Consider the following 22,917-nt stretch of genomic DNA (forward strand, 5'->3'; position numbering starts at 1 on the left):
TACATTTTCATTCCCCAGTCTCCAAAAGAATTTGATCTTAATGCAATATATTGTTATGCTTGAAAGTGTTTTATTGATCAACCTGTCATATTCTCATCAATAAAATATGTATATAAATTAAATTTTTAATTTTCAAAATGTTATAGCACCATTTAAAAAAAAGTAAACCTTGTTCTATATTAAGATATATTCAGTACATTTTTTATTGAACTAAAATGATATTATATGTTTTTGCCAAACCTGTTCAGGAATATTGCTTACTAACTCACAAATTTGGGAAAGAAAGTTTTTGCACAGCAATTCATTTGAGGGAGCTTAAAGCAGATATATTGAAAGGGAAAAATATTCCTACAATAACTGTACTTGAATTTCTCATTATTAATTTTAGATAGAATTTGGTGTTTTCAAAATACTATATTAGTGATTAGGGGTTGTAAGTAAACTTAACTTTTTTCTTGTGGAAGAGTGAGTGGAATTTTTTAAAAGCCAGCATGCCTTTAAAGTATTATTCACAAAAATACTGATGAGATTCAAAAGCTTCTTACAATTTTAAGAACACTTAACAGTGTATCAAGTTGTAACCATAAACTACTATCTTCCCATTTTCATCCCTATTTCCCTCACCCACTCGACCTTCAAAAAGTAGATCTTATAAATTCAGGATGAGTATTGTTGCCTTCAAAGAGGTTATTTTGGGAAGCCACAATAGATTTGTCAACAACATTGCCACTTCTCAGAATAGTTTTACAACTTCTCTTTTAGAATTATTTTCAGCCCCATGACAGTGTTTATAAAATATTGAATCTTGAGACAAGGCTGCACCTACACCACTCAGGTATGTAAATGCCCATAACTGAATACAATTTTTAAAACACCTGCTATATATAAACTTTGAAATAAACTCTACATATTTGAAATGCTAAGGTTAATTTTTTTAAAAATATAAACCCTTAAAAGATATAAGTATCTTTGTGATAGATTGGATTTTTGAGAAAAATTAAAACTAAGAACCATGTCCTGTGAATAAGAAAGCCGATCAAACTTAAACATTTTGAAGTTATTTTAAAGTTATGAGACAGTTCTTTAATTTTTATTCTGTGACTTCTAAAAATGATTTGAGATAGCTCCATTTTGTAGCTATGTCATAAAATTAGGCTAAATGTTATGGTAAGACTATCAGGAATGTTTTACACAATGGCAGCATCATTTGCAGAATTATAGGCATTTCCAGAATGACTAGTTTTTAAAAACAGTGAGGATTCATTTGTGTGTGTATATGTATATTTGTTAAAAATTTCACTTATACTTAATGTTATATGAATACACTTACTGACTGAAATGGGATCTTTATTATTTAAATTCAGTAACAATGGAATTGGTTATCCTGTATTTTCTTTTTCCTGAGAATCCTATCTAATAAAGAGGGAATATGCTAACTGACTGCCCCACCCTCAAAGATGGTGGTGCCCATAGCTAATAAGGAGGGAATATGCTAACTGACTGCCCCACCCTCAAAGATGGTGGTGCCCATAGCTAATAAGGAGGGAATATGCTAACTGACTGCCCCACCCTCAAAGATGGTGGTGCCCATAGCTAATAAGGAGGGAATATGCTAACTGACTGCCCCACCCTCAAAGATGGTGGTGCCCATAGCTAATAAGGAGGGAATATGCTAACTGACTGCCCCACCCTCAAAGATGGCAGTGCCCAGTTCCCTCAGCCCTGCCAGGGTGGCAGGCACGGCAAGGCCTGGCCCACCCTGAGGCAGGCCCAGCTTTGCCAAGCGCCTGCCTCTGGAGTCCCCCAATCCCCTCAGCTCCCCAGCTGCCCATAGCCGGCCCGAGGCCAGGCAAGTCTCAGATGGCAGCTGCCCAGCTGCCCAGAGCCAGCCCGAGGCACAGGCAAGCCTTGCATGGTGGCTGTCCAGCCGCTCAGGGCCGCCCGAGGCTCAGGTAATCAGGGCCAGCTGAGGCTTGTGCTGCCGGCAGTGGCAGCAGCAGAGGTGTGATGGAGCATCACCTTCCACTGATCGCCGGGTCACCTCCTGCCCCTGAGGGCTCCCAGACTGTGAGAAGGGGCAGGCTGGGCTGAGGGACCCCCCGCTCCAGTGCATGAATTTTCATGCACCAGGCCTCTAGTAGTGTTTTATAAACAAGCATCATTAAAAGTATGACATTATCACTTTGGTGTTTGGTGACTTGTATATGCTGAAAGTTTGAATTTTTAAGAGGCTGCTTTTTTCACATGAATAAATTTCTAATGTCTTTGCCTGAAGATATATTTTTTTAATGAGTTGTTTTGCTATTTTGGTTATGAATTCTTTAGCTCCTTTCTCCTTCTAACTCCCTTCTCCTCCTCCTTCTCCCTAGATAGAATATTAAACTTTAACTAATGAAGTGTACTGAACTGGAAAAGTGTATTAAACTAGTGTTAATATTATTTATTAAAAATAACATAATTTTATTAAGTCAGTATAAAAGCTTGATATTCTGTACCTAGAAAAACATTGTCCAGTTAGAATAATGTCAGGACTAAACCAACAGCTATATAGAAAATGTAATGGATTTTTAGGAACTAGAGCACAGAGGATGTAAAATGTCAATTGAAATACTTTCTACAATATATTGTACTTAATTTTAATGATTCATAATCTTAATCTTGAAAATCAAGTTTTAATCTAAACAACTACTATTTTAATGGGATGGTTGATTTTTATTATGTATATGCCAAGAATAATTAGATGTTATTTTACCTCTTAAATTTAGAGACTAGGGCTAAAATCATGCACAGTACTTTAAAAAATAGCAGTAGGAGGTAATCAGAAATCTAAAATACTTGAACATGTGTCAAATACAGTAAAACCACAATATAATAATTCAGGCGAGGGGCTCTCCATTAAAGCCGAAAGTCCAATATATAATAAAGTAGGTCTTCCAAATGGGTATGATAAACAATTGACAAATTAGTTTACCTATTTATACTACATAAGTATAATGTAGTAATTAAAATGTATGAAAAGTTTAATTTCACAAAGAAGTTTTCTATATGTGTTACTATCATTTTAAATTTATACTGAATAGGTCTAGTACATTTGTACAATCACCAGTCAACTCAAGTAAATAAATGCCACATGGCTGGGCCATGGCTTAGCACACGTAGGAACTTGGCCTGCGTGCAAGTTAAAACTGCTGCAGGAAGTTACACCATGTAACAGCAGAACCAATACCGTGTGCGAAGCACTGTGATCACCAGCTAATCCAGGGGTCCTCAAACTATGGCCCACGGGCCACATGCGGCCCGCCGAGGACATTTATCCGGCCCACCGGGTGCCACTGCCTGTCCTGCTTAGCAGCTGACTCGTCCCGGGCCTGCAGTGCGCATACGAATTTGTTCATAGTTTTTTTTTTTAAACTATAGTCCGGCCCTCCAATGGTCTGAGGGACAGTGAACTGGCCCCCTATTTAAAAAGTTTGAGGACCCCTGAGCTAATCATTGACCAAACATTGTTTACGAGTAGTGACTCTTGGATTTAAATATGTATACTATAGTTTTAGATACATAATCTATACTAATAAAAGGGTAATATGCAAATTGGTCACGACGCCCTCACAGTAACAACTGAACAGCAGGCTGCGTGGGGCAACCAGGCCGGCAGGGGTGTTAGCAAGGGACAACCAAACGACTGAACAGCAGGCTGTGTGGGGTGACCAGGCTGGCAGTGAGGGGCGACCAGGCTGGCAGAGGGGGGCAGTGAGGAGTGACCAGGCCAGCAGAGAAGGGCAGTGAGGGTCAACCAGGCTGGCAGGGGGGGCAGTTAGGGGCAACCAGGCAGGCAGGTGAGCAGTTAGGAGCCAGCAGTCCCGTATTGTGAGAGGGATGTCCAACTGCCAGTTTCATCCCAATCCCTGTGATCAGGCCAAAACCAGCAGTCAGACATCCCCTAAGAGGTCCCGGATTGGAGAAGGTGTAGGCTGGGCTGAATTTCGTGCACCGAGCCTCTAATATTTATATATGTCAGCAAAATTACTGCAGTGTTTTTCCCAACATATGGTCTATTCTCTAAAATTTGTTAAAAATGACACTGAGCCTGGCAGTAGTGGCTCAGTGGTTGAGCATCGACTTATGAACCAGGAAGTTACTGATTCCTGCTCCGGGCACATGCCTGGGTTGCTGGCTCTATCTCCAGTAGGGGGGCATGCAGTAGGCAGCCGATCAATTATTCTCTCTCATCATTGATGTTTCTATCTCCCTCTCCCTTCCTCTCTGAAATTAAAAAATTTATTTTAAAAAAATTACAATGAGGCCCGGGAGGCATGGCTCAGTGATTGAGAGTTGACCTATGAACCAAGAGGTCACGGTTTGATTCCTGGTCAGGGCACATGCCCAGGTTGCTAGCTCCATCCCCCATGTGGGGCATGCAGGAGGCAGCCAACCAGTACTTCTTTTACATCATTGATGTTTCTGTTCTCTCCCTCTCTCTTCCTCTCTGAAATCAATAAAAATATCTCTATTTTTTTAAAATGACAGTGAATTAGTAACAAAAAAATAACCTATTATAAGCAAATCTTGGTTAAGAGCATTTTAAAATTAATATCCAACTCCTTTGTCTATTTTATTGGTACTGCATTTGTAATAGGGAGGGTGAATATAAAGTTGATGCTCTGAAGAGTACTAACCATATCAGAATTATATAAAAGTACTAGAGGCCCAGTGCACGAAATTCGTGCATGGGTGGGGTCCTTCAGGGTGGTCTGTGGAGATTGGGCCCTAGCTCATGCCCCCACCCTCACAGTCCCAGCTCACACCCCCAGTCTCGCAGCCCCGCAGCCACGCCTGGCACCCTGCCTTGGCCTGGCACCACCCACTCACCCCGTCCCCCACCAATCGGCACCCCTACTCACACCCACATTGGCCTGGTGCCACCCGCTCGCCAGCCCCACCGCCACTGCTGGTCGCCATCTGTGGGGTGACCAGTTGGGGCAGTTGGACCCCCGCTTGCACCTGCATTGGCCTGGCACCAGCCCCGCTGCCGCCACTGGTCACCGTCTGCGGGGCAATCGATTGGGGCCAGGTCCCCCACCCAGCTCCCTCTGCACCTGGGAGCCGGATGGTGGCCCTGCCCCCTGCCGCTGCCACTGGTCGCCGTCTGCGGGGCAACTGGGCCCCCGCTCACACCCACCTTGCCCTGGCACTGCCCGCTCACCTGCTCCACCATCCCGCTGCAGTCTCGCTCTCATCGGCCTATCAGGGCTGGCAGCGCTTCTACTTCCGCCTACTGCCAGCGTCGTCGTCGATGCCCACCATGTTCCGTGCTGCCCCCTGGTGGTCAGAGCACATCATAGCGAGCAGTCGAACTCCCACCCGAGGGGACAATTTGCATATTCGGCTTTTATTATATAGGATTATTACAGTGCTAAGTCTAAGTATACCCCAATATTCTGGAGTTCAATTATTTTTTATAACAGACTGGTAAAGTTGAGAATTTTGTGTGTGACATGAACTGTTGAGGTGGCTACAAAAATGAAAAAGTTACATACAGTCTTCTTCCAGAAGAACCAAGTTTCGTAGTAATTATAAAATCTAAATATAACCAGTATATGGTAAATGCTGTAATTTTGATTTGTGAAGAATGGTTGAGAATACAAAGACAAACTGCTTAATGTAATAGTAGAGGTTTTATTGAGACAGTGATAAGTGATAGTACTGGAAATCCTATCTAAAAAAGAGTAATATGCAAATTAACCATCACTCCGCTACACCCACAAGCACGCGCACACAAGCCACGCACACCAGCCAATCAGGAGCGAATGTGCAAATAAACCCAACCAAGATGGCTATGGCCACAGACAGCAGGAGGGAGGCTTGCGTTTCCCCAGCAATGGAGGAAGCCAAGCTTTCTGCCTGCCCTTGCTGGCCTAGGCCTCCACTCAAGGCTACAAAGTTTCAATGATAAAAGATACATAAACCCAAACAGAAATGACGGCAGCCACGGAGCTGGAAAGTGCAGGAGGCTAGGGAGGCCCCCGGCAGTGGAGGAAGCCAAGCTTTCCACACACCCTGGCCGGCCCAGGCCTCCGCTTAAGGCTACAAAGTTTCAATTATAGAAGATACATAAATCACAATAGAAATGGCTGCCACCACGGAGCAAGCAGGAGGCTTGGCTCCGCTCCAGGCCACAAAGTTTCAATTGTAGAAGATAAATAAACCCCAGATACCAGGGCCTCTGCTTGGGTTACCTGGGAGCGTGGCCGGCCTGCAAACCACCACAGGCCCCTCCCCCAGGCCGCCCCACGCCCCTAGGGAACCCCCACCCTGATCCGGGACACCCTTCAGGGCAAACCAGCTGGCCCCCACCTGTGCACCAGGCCTCTGTCCTATCTAATAAATAGGTAATATGCAGATTGACCATCACTCCAACACACAAGATGGCTGCCCCCATGTGGTCAAAGATCCTGCCCCCATGTGGACACAAGATGGCCAGCAGGGGAGGGCAGTTGGGAGGGACCAGGCCTGCAAGGGAGGGCAGTTGGGGGCGATCAAGCCGGCAGAGGAGGGAAGTTGGGGGCAACCAGGCCTGCAGAGAAAGGCATTTGGGAGGGACCCAGGCCTGCAGGGAAGAGCAGTTGGGGGGGACCAGGCTTGCAGGGGAGAGCAGTTGGGGGGGACCAGGCTTGCAGGGGAGAGCAGTTGGGGGGGACAAGGCCTGCAGGGAAGGGCAGTTAAGGGTGACCAGGCCTGCAGGGGAGGGCAGTTAGGGGAAAACAGGCTGGCAGGGGAGCAGTTAGGCATTAATCAGGCTGGCATGGGAGTGTTTATGGGGTGATCAGGCTGGCAGGCAGAAGCGGTTAGGGGCAATCAGGCTGGCAGGCAGAAGCGGTTAGGGGCAATCAGGCTGGCAGGCAGAAGCGGTTAGGGGCAATCAGGCAGGCAGGCGAGCAGTTGGGAGCCAGCAGTCCTGGATTGTGAGAGGGATGTCCGACTGCCCGTTTAGGCCTGATCAGGCTTAAACAGGCAGTCAGACATCCCTCGAGGGGTCCCAGATTGGAGAGGGTGCAGGCTGGGCTGAGGGACACACTCCCCCATGCACGAATTTCGTGCACCGGGCCTCTTGTAGTACTATAAAGAAATAGTACTGGAAGTTTTCCTCTTAGTTCTTTTTAAAAATTTTACTGTTTATTTCTTTGGGCTACAAAAAGAATTGAAAGTGGTTCAAGACATCTTAGCCCATCTTCTATTATTTTTACTTTTGCCTTTGTCCTATCCAATTTTTATAACAGCCTTATTAATTTATAGGAAAACTCTTGTTTATTCTTAAGTATTTTTTCAGTTTTATTGAGGTATAATTAACATAACCTAGTAGCAATTTAAGGTGTACAACATAATGATTGTAACATTTATATATGTCAGCAAGGTATACAATAAGCACGCATATATAGTGAAGTGATTACAAAAAGTTAAACATCTATCTCACAGTTACAGTTTTTTTCTTGTGATGATTAAGTAATTTTTATTTAATTTTTTTTCATGTAGATTACTTTCTTTCATGTAGTTTACTTTTTTTTCATGTAGTTTACTTTCTTTTTTAGACTGAATCTGGTTATGGATCTGAATCCAGCTTGCGTCGACATGGTTCAATGGTGTCACTGGTGTCTGGAGCAAGTGGCTATTCTGCAACATCCACCTCTTCGTTCAAGGTTTGTGGTTGTGAATGCTTTAAGTTAAGGCCTCATAAATTGAATTTAGTACTGAATGTTGTGAACAGAACTTATTTAATAGTTTTTTTCAAAAGAACTTCTCTACAATGTAATTTATTTTAAGTTCAGAATAATTTTTAAGAGTTAACATTTATGACTCAGACAAATTGAAAATGAACACATCCAAGATTTTTTCATTCATTAATAGATAAGGTGTAAAAATAAATTGGTTCAAAGGAGAATCTGAAGAATGCCAAAATGATTTTGCTAATATATGCAAAACTGTTCAGTATCCACAGATTAGAAACTAGTGTATCTCCACCAATCAAAATTCATTTGCATATCTATGGCCAAAAATAATTTACATTACTCTTATTTTTCTGCTACTTAAAGAGTTATAAAATAGGCCAAATGTAATGAAATCAAGGACTTCTATATGATTAGACAACATTCCATAAATGCTAAAGGTTCCATAGATAGCACACACCATTCATTTGAAAGGATATCCAGTAATATTTTTTCCCATTTCAAAGTCTTTCACAATTTTTTTTCGCACAATGTCAATAATTTGAAAATGTTAAATTTTACATGAGCAAATTGTCAGGCTTATTTGTCCCTTATTTCCTTCAGGCATATCACTATCTAGTCACTGTTAGTCTGTTTCAAGTTAATTCCTAGAAGTATTACATTGACTGTTCTCCCTACCGGATGGCCCTCATTAGTAAGATGTAGACCTTAAAAAGTGATGAAATACAATAGGACTAAATAAATTACAGTTTTGTTAATTTGGATTACATCTACCATCCCCTTTTTTTGTGTTTTGCAGAAAGGCCACAGTTTACGTGAGAAATTGGCTGAAATGGAAACCTTTAGAGATATCCTATGTAGACAAGTTGATACTCTACAGAAGTACTTTGATGCCTGTGCTGATGCTGTCTCCAAGGATGAACTTCAAAGGGATAAAGGTTAATTAGGCTATTACCACTATTTTTACTTGGAGAATGAATGGATGTAAAGCCTCTTGATCTTAAAGGGTAATGTCTTTAACTGATAAAGGTAATTAATAGTCATTTTTGCTGCAAACCCCCAATGTAACAGATTTCCATGTCTATATAACTTGTATAGTTTAATAACACATCTTAATTATTCTGATCATTCATACATACTAGATTCCACTGAAGATATTTAAATGATTTTTTAAGTTCTTTATTAAAAAATAGTGTCTGTCATCTTAGTAATATGGGGCTTTTTATATGATTATGTCTAATATATTTACTCTATGATGAGTCTTAGAGATAGGCATATGTTTATGTTAAATCCTCCAGTCTGGAATCAATTGATCTCTTTCTCCTTCTCTTTTTTTCTCCTTCCGCCCTGTCTTTCTCTTTTCATCTTCCTCTCACTCTTCATCACTCTCCCTTCTCTGGCCTCTGTTTTAGAGGAAAGCAATAATTGAGCTATATATACATTTAAAAATAATTCATAGTGAGTTTTTTTAAGATCTATGATCTTCAGTTAACTTATAATGTGAGTTTTGAACTTTTCCATTGTTACTGCTCAAGATAGTACTGATGTCAACATCTGTTCTTCAGTTTTTCTCTTATTTGCTGTGGAGGTAAATTATTGCTAAATAGCACTACTTTTATTCACAGTATAACTAAGTTGCTTGACATGGTTTCATTTCTTGATCTTATTAAAATGTGTTTTATCTGAGTTCAAATTCTTGTCTTCTCTGTTCTTTGTTTATCTCCTTTGTTTGCTTTTTAGATATAATATTTCAGTGGCTACTTTATAGTATGCACATTTAATTTTTCACCATATATCTTCAAGTAATATACCTCAAGTACTTTAAGGAAACTTTTTCCTGGAATCCTCTTAGTTGGTTCTTTCCCTGACCTCTATAGTTCCCTCATTTGTATGTGCTATCAGTGCTCTGCTGAATACTCAAGGGGACCCTTCTTTCAATTTCCTGGGTTCTCTCTATATACAGCTGTCTCCTTTCTAGTATTCTCTCATGTGAACTCTAGTTGCCTTTGTCTGTCTGGACTCAGCTCCATTTCCTCACCTCAGAAAGTCTACTGGGCTTCTCCTGGGTTCCTCCTTACTCTGTAGCTTGGAATCTCTCCCAAGGCAGTAAGTTGGATACTCACAGAGTTCAGATCATTTGTTCCTTGCCACTTTTAGGTGATCATCAATTTTTTTCATATAAAATGTTTTATCAAATCTTTTTTTGCCAAATATACAATGTTCTTGAAAACCATTGTTTCATATATTTTGTCCAGGTTTTAATTTCATGCTAGAGGGTAAATTCAGTTCCTTTATTCTGTCTTGGCCAGAAGCAGAAGGCCATATCTTCTTAAAATTTAGACAAAATAAGTAGCCTTGAAGTTTTTTATATTTGTACACTTTAAGTTTTTGGTTCTTTAACATTGGATGCGTATTTCTCTAAAAGGTAGTTGAGCTATTTCTCCTTCATCAAAAAAAAATATATATACATATACATATATACACTGAAGGACTGATTATATATAATTACATATATATTAGTGGCCAGATTATATATAATTACATATATATTAGAGGCCCATTGCATGAATTCGTGCATGGGTGGGGTCTGGTCAGCCTGGCCAGGGGGAGGGGACATGGGCGGTTGGCCGGCCTGCCTGCTGGTCGAACTCCTGGTCGAGGGGACAATTTGCATATTAGCCTTTTATTGTATAGGATATACACTGAGTTGCTAGATTATTATGCGTTCAGATATCATAATAATATGGCCACTCAGTGTATATATGTAATAGTCCCTCAGTATGCACGGGGGATTGGTTCTAGGACCCCCCCCCCCCGCCCAGCTGATACATAATCAGATGTCCAAGTTCCTCATATAAAATGGACTAATATTTGCATATAACCTACACACATCCTCCTATATACTTTAAATTATCTCTAGATTACTTATAATACCTAATCCAATGTAAATGCTATGTAAATAGTTGTTATAATGTATTGTTTAGGGAATAATGACAAGGGGTAAAATAAAGTATGTTCACATTCAGTACAGACACAACCATTGTAGGCCTAGCAACAAAGTACATGTCAGCAACGATGTAACTTTTTTTAATTATTTTCAGTCCATGATTAGTTGAATACACAGATACAGAAAGATGACTGTATATAGCCTTTTTATCAAACATTACCCATCAACTTTCATTTGCTTGAAAATATCCTTTAAACTAAATCAATATATATCTGAATTGGATTCCTTGTTTATTTTTATTCCCCCTCCCCTTTTTTTTTTTAAGAGAGTGCAAGGCCGGGGGAGAGACTGAGAAACATTGATGTGAGAGAGACTTGGACATCTGCTGATAATGGTATCAGCCAGAGGTTCATCAAGTGGTTGCCTCCCACACACACCCTTACCAGGGCCGGGGATTGAGCCTGCAAGTGAGGGATGTGCCCTTGACTGGAAATCAAATCTGGGACTCTTCAATCTACAGGCCAGCGCTCTATCCACTGAGCCAAACCAGCTAAGGTTCCTTGTTTATTTTTAAACTAGAGGCCTGATATACAAAATTCGTCCAAGGGGCTCGGCCCTCGCAGCCCCGGCTTCATCCGGAAGGTCGTCCAGGAGGTCATCTGGAAGGACGTCTGGAAGGTCGTTCAGCTGTCCGGTCTAATTAGCATATTATGCTTTTATTATTATAGATGATACACATCAAAAGTATATACCATTTGAAAGACAAAAGTGATAGCGAGAGAAGTAGAAGTTGGGCTGCAGTTATAACCAGGTTGTATAGAAGAGTTGAAAAATGACTTTAAACATTATTCATTTTTAATAACAGTGGTAGACTATTGCATTAGTTTGCTAGGGCTGCTATCATGAAGTACCACAGACTGGGTGGCTTAAACAACAGAAATTAATTTTCTTACAGTTCTGGAAGCTGAAAGTCTGAGATCAAGTTGTTGGCAAGGTTAGTTCCCTCTGAGGGCCATGAGGGAAGGATCTGTTGGAGTCCTCTCTCCTTGGTTTATAGGTGTTTGTCTTCTCCCTGGGTCTTTATATCATATTTCTCTGTGTCCAGATTTCTTCCTCTAATAAAGACATCAATCATACTGAATCAGGGCCTACCCTAATGATCTCATTTTAACTTGATTACGTCCATAAAGTCACTGTCTCCAAATACGTTCACATTCTGAGCTATGAGGGAGTTAGGACTTTGACATAGGGATTTTAGGGGTACACAATTCTGCCTATAACAATTGTTTTTTCTATAATTGCTCTTTTTAGAAATATTGACACTTTTAAGGATACGTGCTCGATAAAGGTAAAATAAGGACATGGACCTTAGGTTTCTATTTTGATTATAGATCAGAGATGCTGACCTATGTCTTAGGAATCTCTATGGGTGCACTTTCATTAAATTATCAAAACCAAGTGTGTGAATTTTAAGAATTACTGTTCTTCAGTAAATGTGTCATTGAAATGGTAATAGCAAATTCTATTTTAGGTGATCATCAGTTTTTTTCATATAAAATGTTTTATCAGAATTGCTAGTAAGGCAGTCTTAACCTTGACCTCCACCACTCCCACCATTCTTCAGTAAGATTTAATTAACCCTTTAGGTCTTAGGTACTCTGGGATTACAGAAGTTGAAGACATTATCTTTAACCGAAACATACTTCTTGATTGTAAAATAAGACATATGTACCACATTAAAGGAAATACTCTATTCATTGAGGAAACATTTCTTCATATCTGTTTCCTCAACTGTAAACTAGATGTTACGTCCTGCACATACAATTGTGACAATTAAAATAAGAATTATATATGTTAGCACTGTGCTTAACAGCAAAAAAATAAATAGCTGGTATTATTAATGTAATTAATTTGGGTTATTGCAGTGATACAGAAAGCAGGAATGTGTAATATCCAGTGATGGAATTTAGCATAATCAGTTTGTGTTGGTAAGGGAAACCGATCTGATTAAGATAGGGGATTTATATTAGAACAGTGGTTTCAGTCCATGTCTGATATCCCTTAAAGGTGCCTCAAGAATGGACAAAGGATTATTTGGTTGGAAAAGAAAAGGGAAGGTCAGTCTTTAGCCAGAAAGTCTCTTTACATCAGTTTTATATATTGAGTATTGGGCTCAAAAAACAAGGTTGAAAATTATCAATTTTAATAAGGCTTCTTCATTGTATTATGGGATTTTCAACCTTGAAAATTATCGATTATGCTCAGCAAGGGCACAATCTATCGGGTAGTTAGGGATGTGAAAGTGAATCTTCAGTAATCCAAACAAGATACTAATGATGATATGAGTGAAGTGCAAGCCTTTCAGTGTTTAACCAGTTAACTGCCACAGTAGTTTCAATTTAATTAAAAAAGGTCTGCTGCTTGCGTCTATAGACGCTTATGGCGTACAGATGGTTAAGAGCAGTTAATCAGAGTAGTATTGAGTCAAGATCAGGATCAGAATCTTGTCTGATGATGAGTACTGATTTTAAAACATAGCAGTGTGCTGTTAATGAATTTCTAGAATTGATCATATTTATAAATGATTGATGAGACAACAAATGATCCACAGAATTTGGGCACTTGATTAATCTTGGGATTTAGGTATCTACAGAGGCTTCGTTATGGATATTGAAATCTATAGGAATGATGGACTATGAAAAAACAGTGTCAGATATTGGTTTCAGTTAGCTCAGGGGTCCTCAAACTATGAACCGCGGGCCACATGCGGCCCGCCGAGGACATTTATCTGGCCCGCCGGGTGCCACTGCCTGTCCTGCTTAGCAGCCGACTCATTCCAGGCCTGCAGTGCACAGAGGAATTTGTTCATAGTTTTTTGGGGTTTTTTTAAACTATAGTTCGGCCCTCCAATGGTCTGAGAGACAGTGAACTGGCCCCCTGTTTAAAAAGTTTGAGGACCCCTGAGTTAGCTGAATAATAGGTGTTAGTAGGTAATAGCAGCTTATGGTTTAAAAAAGTTGTTATAGATGAGTAGCAAAATTTTGAAGTGATGAACTAGCCCAATATTAGAAAAAATGAAATAGCCCACTAGTTAGAAATGGCAATCCTAATACATAAAAACCCAGGGTCCATAACGACCGACCGAAGGCTCAACCGAACATCAGAAGTCAGTCCTGCAGTCAGTGCTGGGTTGCCGTGGTGACCCAGCACTGACTGCCGAGGGGGCTGTGGATCAGGCCCAGAGAGAAAGGCAGGGTCTGATCCGCAGCCTCCGTGGCAGCTGTTGATCAGCTGTTGCCTCTCTCTGTCTCTCCGGGCTTTGCCAGCAGCTGTGCCTCTGTTTCTCTCCGGACCTCCACAGGGGCTGCTGATCAGCCCCGCCTCTCTGATTAGACCCAGAAATAGGCCCAGAGACACTGACTGGCGTAGAAACCGAACAATCAGAACCAAATTGGGCAGCAGGGGAGGGCCATTGGGGGCGAGATCAGGCCAACGGGAGGGCCGTAGGTGAGATCAGGCCGGCAGAGGAGGGCAGTTAGGGGCGATCAGGCAGGCAGGCAGGCAGGGAGGGAATAAGGAACAGTAATGGGCTTTGCATCTATTGGAAAGACAGCTAAAATGGATGAGATACTCCTTGTAAAGAGATAAAATCAAGAAGTACAAGAGTTTAGAATGAAGACTCTTTCTGTAAAAAGAGTATTTCTCAAAAGATAATACAATGAAGAAGCCTTATTAAGAGCACTTGATAGAAAGCAGAGAATAAGGTTGGGGGCTGAGGTTTAGAAAGTGAAATATTTAGCCTGGTGTGTCTTAGTGGTTGCGGGTTGACCTATGAACCAGGAGGTCACAGTACTAAGTATACCAGTTAATAATGGCGGATTTTATAGTCAAAGAAAACACAATAATTTCAAGAGAAACATCCATCGTAATATCCATCGCTAGCTACACATTTCGCCCATCTTTCAGGTAATTTGTGGATACCGTCCCAATAGAACTTTTCTTGTTTTGAGGCAAACCATTCAAAGACCCAGTTTTCCACTTCTTCGTATGTTTTGAAGTGCTGTTTAGAAAGTACATGTGCCATCGATCGGGACAAGTGGTAATCTGAAAGAGCAAGGTCTGGTGAATACAGACGGTGGGTTAATACTTCCCAGGCAAGATCTTTTAATGTGTCTTTAACTAGTTTTGAAGTGTGTGATGGTGCATTATCATGAAGCAAAATTACTTTGCCATGTCTTCTGGCCCATTCTGGTCGTTTCACGATCAAAGCGTGGTTCAAATTGATTATTTGTTGTCAGTAGCGATCAGTATTAACAGTTTCACCTGGTTTTAGAAGCTCATAATATACCACACCTTCCTGATCCTACCAAGCACAGAGCATTGTCTTCTTTCTGAAGCTATTTGGCCTTACAGTCGATGTTGATGGTTGACCTGGATCAGTCAACCCATGATTTTGTGCATTTGGGATTCTCAAAATAAATGCACTTTTCATCGCCAGTCACAATTCGATGCAAAAAATACTTTCTTTCGTGCCGTTAAAGCAACATTTTATTGATGACTTTTTGGTTTTCCATTTGTCTTTCGTTCAGTTGATGTGGCACCCATTTTCCTTCCTTTAAAATCTTTCCCATTGCTTGTAAGTGATTGGAAATTGTTGATCAATGTTTAATCTTTCTGCAAGTTGTTTTTGCGTTTGACATGCATCTTCATCCAATAATGCTTGTAATTGTTGGTCTTCAAACTTTGGATGTTCTTTGTCTTTCACATCAAAATCATCACTTTTAAAGCGTTTAAACAAGCGTTCACATGTATCTTGAGATGGAGCATGTTCACCATAAGCTTCCCAAAGTATACGATAACTTTTTCTTCAAAATAATGAATTAAAACTTCCCACAAATGCTCTTTTTTTGGCACGAAATTCGACATTTTTAAGAATAAAAATATCTATGATGTTAACACCTTCATAGGAAAATTTGACATAGGAAGTTTAAGAATTAACACCTTCATAGGAAGTTTAAAGCTTGCTGTCAGTACCACAAAATAGCATACATATCAAATTGCATATATATTTCCCTAACCGATTTGGCTCAGTGGATAGAGTGTTGGCCTGCGGACTCAATGGTCTCAGGTTCGATTCTGGTCAAGGGCATATACCTTGGTTGTGGGCACATACCCAGTAGGGAGTGTGCAGGAGGCAGCTGATCAATGTTTCTCTCTCATCGATGTTTCTAACTCTCTATCCCTCTCCCTTCCTCTCTGTAAAAAAGCAATAAAATATATTTTAAAAATTGCATATATATCAACATGTGTAACTCCATCTATTGAAAAAATCTGCATTAACTGGTACACCTAGTATCATTCCAGGCCAGGGCACATGTCTGGGTTTCAGGCTCTATCCCCAGTAGGGGGTATGCAGGAGGCAGCCGATCATTGATTCTCATCATTAATGTTTCTCTCCCTCTCCCTTCCTCTCTGAAATCAATAAAATACATTTTAAAAAAAACACAGTGGAATATATAGTGCAAAAGGTTAAAGTATGTTAGGCAGTAAAAGAAAAGAGTGAATAGAACAAAGAGATAAACAGGAGAACACGAGATTTTGTTCTTTATAGAATTGGATAAGTTAAAAGGATTTCTAGGCACAGACACACTGGGATGAATGAAAATCGATAATCACACCTGTAAATTATTATGTTTTCCTACATGTTTAGAAATGGTAAATTTAGGAACTCGCAGAAGCAAGCTAAGGTATTTTCTGCACGGAAGTTATCCTTTTACAGTCCTGCTCAGCCATTATAGGTTTCTGATGGAATTATGAAATTGCCCAAAGGTAGGTAGGAAGACTAAAGGGCAAAATAACTCATATCTTAATAACATCCCTTATACAAATGGGTACAGTTTTTATAATGTATTAATGTCTACAGCATATTTGTTGGGCATACTTTGATAAGCACTGAAAATACAAAAATGACTTAAATCTTGCACTCAAAAGAATACAGAATGTATTGACTCGATTGGACCTAAGAATAAATTGGTTAATTTCTATTTTCTTTCATCCTAATATCCTTAATTATATTTTATTTAGTGGTAGAAGATGATGAAGATGACTTTCCTACAACACGTTCTGATGGAGACTTCTTGCATAATACCAATGGCAATAAGGAAAAATGTAAGTAATACATTTTCCTCCCTCGGCTGGATAAAGTACACTTTCTAAAGTTATATAATCACTAACTATATAACAAGAATAATTATCTAAATGACTTTTGGCTATTTTTTTGTTTTATTTTGTTAATCCTCACCTGAGGGTATTCTTTTCATTGGGTTTTAGAGAGAGTGGAAGGGAAAGATGGAGGAGGGAGGAGAGAAAGAGTGAAAAACATCTCTGTGAGAGAGACACATCAATTGGTTGCCCCAACTGTGGCTAGGGATAGAACTTGCAACCCTGGTATGGGTCTTTGACAGGGAATCAGACTCTAACCAGAGCCTTAAGTGAGTAATTTTTTAAAAAGAAATGAAAGTTTCTTGAGAAAAAAGACACATTCTTACATTAAATAATAATGGCTCCTAATTATCTAACAATGACTCATTCTAAATTCCAGACAATGGCCCACTTATTGCAGTGTTATTTGGTAGAATCAGTTTCTAGAACTGAAAATGTTGCTTGGGGTGGAGGGGAAACTCCCTTTTTTTCCTTCCACTTGATAAACTGGTGTTGAAAAGCATATAATCAGTGTTATTAAAATAAAATTATTGTAATAGCTCTGATTTCACAGCACAATTGTTTATAGACCAGGAAAAAAGTAGTTTATTTCATATACCAGTTTATTAATTGGTCCTTTTTTTATTTAGAACTAGGGGCGCAGTGCACAAATTCATGCGCCTTGAAAGGAACTGTGGGCTGCGAGGCTGCGGTGGGCACAGGGGCAGGCCTCGGCCCATCCTCCACGCCTCCACCTGGCCCCTCCCACCACGGCCCCTGGTCCCGTGTCTGCCAGCAGCCCCACTCCCGCTGCGGCTGCTCCCACGTGCTGATGGCGCTAGCCCCACTCTCACCTGCTGTCAGCACAGAGCAACTGGGGCCAGCAGCAGCAGCGTGTGTGAGGCAGGGCCGGCACCATTAGCAGGTGCAGGTGGCGGCTGCTGTCCCAATTGCCCCTCAGGAGCAGGGGGAGATGGAGAAGCCCTCAGGGGCAATCAGGGCCAGCAGCCACTGCTTGCACCCGCTGACAGCGCCAAGTGATCGGGACCGATGCTGGGAGCAGGCAGTGGGTACAAGCAGGGCCAGTACTGGCAGTGGGTGTGAGTGGCGGCTCTGGCACTGGCAATGGGTGTGAGTGGCAGCTGCTGGCCCTGATTGCCCCTGAGGAGCAGGGGGAGGTGGAGAAGCTCTCCGTCGCACCTGCTGACGGAGCTGAGCGGTCAGGACCAGCGCCGGATGCTGGTAGAGGTGTGAGCGGCAGCTCCAGTGCTGGCAGTGGGTGTGATTGGGGCTGGTGCCAACAGCAGGTGCGAGCGCCCGGTAGGATCATGGTGCCTGGGAGCAAAGAATTTTCAGTAACCACCAGAGGCTCGCCCCGATGACAGCGACTGGCACCCCACCACACCTGCTCCACCATCCCACCATGGCCGGTGCCTGCCATGTTTCTTGCTCTGCTGCCTGCTACCAATGCCTGCCATATTCCGCATGTGCCTCCTGATGGTCAGCGCACGTCATAGCAACCGGTTGTTTCACTGTTTGGTCTATTTGCATATTAGCCTTTTATTATATAGGATGGCTAACTCATTAGATGGAATTCTGAATTGTTCATTAGAAACCTCTGTTTTGTGACAGTTATCAACCTAAAGGGCATTATGCTAAGAGAACTAAGCTAAAAACAAATGCCATATGGCATCACTCATATGTAGAATCTTAAACACCAGAAACCTTGTGATTAATAGTCAGTGTTCCTGTTTTGACATGTCCTAATAAAAAGCCAGAATGGATTCCTGAAATTTTTTAAAGTTACAAATAAGCCTTTGTGGAAAAAAATAAGTTAAATCTAATTGTGCTCATTTTTGTTGAAGTTATGAAAGACTATGAAATAATCTATAGCTGTGTCATGTTTTCAGATAATTTTTTAAAACTGTTGTATGGATGGCCCTGGCTGGTTTGGCTCATTGGTTGGATCATTGGCCTGTGGAATGAAGAGTCTTGGGTTCGATTACGGTCAGGGGCACATACCTCAGTTGCAGGCTTGGTCCCTGGTCCTGATAGAGCACCTGCAGGAGGCAACCAATTGATGTGTCTCTCTGACATCAATGTTTCTTAATCTATATCTCTCCTTCCCTCCACTCTCTAAAAATCAATGGAAAAAATATCCTCGGGTGAGGATTAACAACAACAACAAAAAAACCCACCAAAAAAAAAACAACTTTTATATGCATGGGAATAATTTTCTATTTCAAATACCATATGAGAATATTCCATCTGAATATTGGCACTAAAATGTAATGTTTCTCTCCCCCCCTTTTCCTTCTTATTTCTTAGTTTCATCATGGCTCTCTACTTTTTCTTTATAACATAGCTCCCTCTCAGTTTTGCAAAATACTAGCTTATTACAAAATTTCCTTATAACTTTGGACTACATTGTTGAACCTTATAGAATCATCTATATTTATGTATTTTTATTAAATTAAACGTTTAATTTGGGAAGGTTTTTTCCCCAGTTACATTTTAATTTCACAATGAATAGTCTGCTTAAATAGAAAAATATTTTGTTTGCATATTGCAAAAATTATTGAAAGAAGTTGTAAAACTCATAGATCTAGTCTTCCATTCCACATATACTCAACTACCACGCCTACATTCTGCAAAGAAGAATGGAAGCTTATTTCCTATAGAAATTGAACTAAAGAGTTATAGATTCAGGAATACTTGGCACAGCAAAAGCTGGGTATATCAGTCTATCAATAAAGTGATTAAGTGGAAATGTACCTATTGATTATTGAAATCTAAGAGTATCACTATTCTGCTTATCTCCAAGAAATCTGGTAGCCAGGGACTAAAGGTAAGTTTACATATTGAAAGATGCCATCCCCAGCTCCCTTTTCTAACCCTGTTTGCCGAATGCCTATCAACCAGACAAATATTTTCTGATACAAAGTTAAACTCTGGAGACATTTGAGTGGACCTTGAGAAAGACCTATAAGTAGAGATTTTCAAGGGCCCATCATGAAAAAGCTGTCTTGCTACCACGTCACCCTTTGATGAATTCCACTTGTTAAAATAAACTGCTATTGCATACAGGGTTTACAGGTCATAACTCTTTAATGTAAACAGATGGCTAGACCTCCAGACATTAAGGAAAGCCCCCAACATCTCTTTTTTGAAGAGAGCCTTGAAACCAAGCAATGGAAGATAGGGCTGTTGCTGTCATTTAGAGAATTATCCTATACAAGCTTGTTTGCATACTTTTTTAAATAATGAGTCACATTATCAGTATACTTGTGGAAGTCACTGTTTAAAAAATTCCTTCCTTAGGGTTAATGGAAATTAACTTTTGTTAATCATCGTAGGTGGAAAGTAAGTAGAACATGTAATCTTTAAGTCTGATACTATTGATCATAGTTTGGGATTAGACTATATAAATCATCTCTTAAAAACTGACAGGGTCTTGGTGCTAGGATTCCAGAAACATTGGTTACAAGATAATGGAATCTTCAAATAATTATAATGAGTCTCATCATTAAAGCCATCATTAAGGATTAGGTCTAAATCACATATTGTAGTATTGAGTATGCTAAAGTCTTAAAAAGTTAGAACTAGCTGGTAAACAGTGAACATTACAAAAATAGGATTTTACAGAGGGGGTAGAATAGAGCAAGAGTAAAACTTCCAACGATTCTAACCTGAAAAGAAAGGCAATTAAAGTAATTTGCCTTTAGATTAGACCAGAGGAGAAGTTTTTGGATAAGCAAACACCTTCCTTAGTTAAAGACCTCAAGAGTTCTGGGTCATGGTGGAAGCACTGTTCCCTAAATTTTCAGTGAACAAATTTCTTATTTACTTCTAATGTAAATTTTCTTGTTATATTCTGTATCATCTTAATTTATGTTTCTAGAGACAAAGAGAAGATTTTTATGAGGATATAAGGGTCAATCCATCAAAAAGATACAACAGTTATACACATAATTGCACGTAACAATAAGCCCCAAAATATATGAAGCAAAAACTATGCAAACTGAGAAGAGAAAAAAAGACAATTCAGTATTAATAGTTTGAGACATCAATACCCTTTTATTATATAGGACTAGAGGCCTGGTGCACGGATTTGTGCACTGGTGGGGTTCCTCAGCCTGGCCTGCACCCTCTTGCAATCCGGGACCCCTTGGGGGATGTTGGACTGCCGGTTTCGGCCCGAGAGATGTAGTAGTGCGTGAAGCACCAGCAGGTGGCAAGGAGCCTGAGCCCAGGCCAGGTGCCACATGTTCCCGCTCATCCTGGCCCTGCTGCACCTGCCGCTGCCTGGTAGTGCTGCCACAGAGGCAGGGGAGGCTCACACTGCTGCAGCTGTGCTCGCCAACCTTGAGCCCGGCGTCTGGCGCCTATCGGTCAGCTGAGCGGTGCTCCCACTGTGGGAGCACACTGACAACCAGGGACAACTCCTGTGTTGAGCTTCTGTGTGCGCGTCATAGCAACCTGTCAAACGGTCGGCCGGTCACTTAGGGTTTTATATATATTCTCCTACTACTTTATTCACTAAATGCAGCACAGCAAATAGATTTCAGGAAATAGAATCCAGAAAAAAGGACTTGAAAGTACATATGCTCCCACAAGCTTCTTTGCTGATAGAGTATGGATGGGAATTTTTAAATGTTGACCAACAGGAAGGAAATTATATTCTGAAAGTCTGCTCTGATTTGCTAGGGTTTTGTTTGTTTGTTACTTTATATTTTAGAGAGAGGAAGGCGGGGAGAGAGAGAGAGAAACATCATTGATCAGTTGCCTCTTGCAGATGCCCCAACCAGGGATCGAATCTCCAACCTGAGTATATACCCTGACTGGAAATAGAATCTGCACTTTTTGGTATATGGCACAACACTCCAACCAACTAAGTCACACTGGCCAGGGCTGATTTGCTAGTTTTCTTTTTTTTAAATATATTTTATTGATATTTCACAGAGAGGAAGGGAGAGGGATAGAGAGTTAGAAACATCGATGAGAGAGAAACATCGATCAGCTGCCTCCTGCACACCTCCTACTGGGGATGTGCCTGCAACCAAGGTACGTGCCCTTGACCGGAATCGAACCTGGGACCCTTCAGTCCGCAGGCCGACGCTCTATCCACTGAGCCAAACTGGTTTCAGCTGATTTGCTAGTTTTCTAAACAAGTTTTAATTTTAAAATTGTGAAGGATTATATTTCCATTAGGAAGATTTTCAGTGGAAAATTTTCTTTTTTAGTATTTCCACAGGTACCACCGAAAGGAATTAATGGTATAGACTTTAAAGGAGAGGCAATAACTTTTAAAGCAACTACTGCTGGAATCCTTGCTACACTTTCTCATTGTATTGAACTAATGGTAAAACGTGAGGACAGCTGGCAAAAGAGAATGGATAAGGTAAGACCAGTTTTCTTTCTGTTAAATAATCATTTAAGTTTTATATATGGATTGAATATTTAAACCAAACTAACTTCTTAGGGAAAAATGCATTGGGGTTGATAGAAGTAGCAGGTGGTACTTCTGAAACTTTGCGGGCATCTTAACCTTATTTTCCTAATGAGATTCATCAGTTAAGTATTCAGTAACTGTATAATATGCATTCTTGATTAATAACATTTTTGTAATAACAGCAATGCTTTGGAATGGAAGTGATGAGCCATTTAAAATTACCCAGCTTTATTGTATGACATATGAAACTGTACTTAAGCTTTATAAACTAACTTAAACACCAATTTATAAAGTTAAATATTAACTTATTGCATTTATAACCATGTGGATTTTCCAAGGTCATTGTGATATCATTCAACATACATTATATTGTTCATTAAACATTTGCTTACTGTTCACCTTTTCTGACCTATGTTTAAATTGCTACACTGATAATATTAAAATATGAATATTTAGTTTCTAGTGTAATGTATGGCTTAGTGAATTTGTTTAGTAGGAATATTCTGTTTATAATTCAACATCAATGAAATAGTAAAATGTTAGAACCCAAATATGCCACCATTTTATAGAAGAGGAACTGTGGCCCCGAGACTTGT

General features: G+C 40.4%; 1 protein-coding gene across 2 annotated transcripts in view; it reads left to right on the plus strand.

Moving 5' to 3' along the window:
- The window catches only part of CERT1 (ceramide transporter 1), a 109,013-nt gene that overhangs the window by 41,488 nt on the left and 44,608 nt on the right, over positions 1 to 22,917 (plus strand). For both annotated transcript variants that reach the window (XM_080680334.1, XM_080680335.1), the window contains exons 5-8: positions 7,587 to 7,694; positions 8,521 to 8,659; positions 16,753 to 16,836; positions 22,113 to 22,270. In XM_080680334.1, coding sequence (XP_080536460.1) covers positions 7,587 to 7,694; positions 8,521 to 8,659; positions 16,753 to 16,836; positions 22,113 to 22,270 — 489 coding nt within the window. The remainder of the gene's footprint in view (positions 1 to 7,586; positions 7,695 to 8,520; positions 8,660 to 16,752; positions 16,837 to 22,112; positions 22,271 to 22,917) is intronic.

Source organism: Plecotus auritus (genome assembly GCF_963455305.1).
Source record: "Plecotus auritus genome assembly, chromosome: 7".
Lineage (NCBI taxonomy): Eukaryota > Metazoa > Chordata > Mammalia > Chiroptera > Vespertilionidae > Plecotus > Plecotus auritus.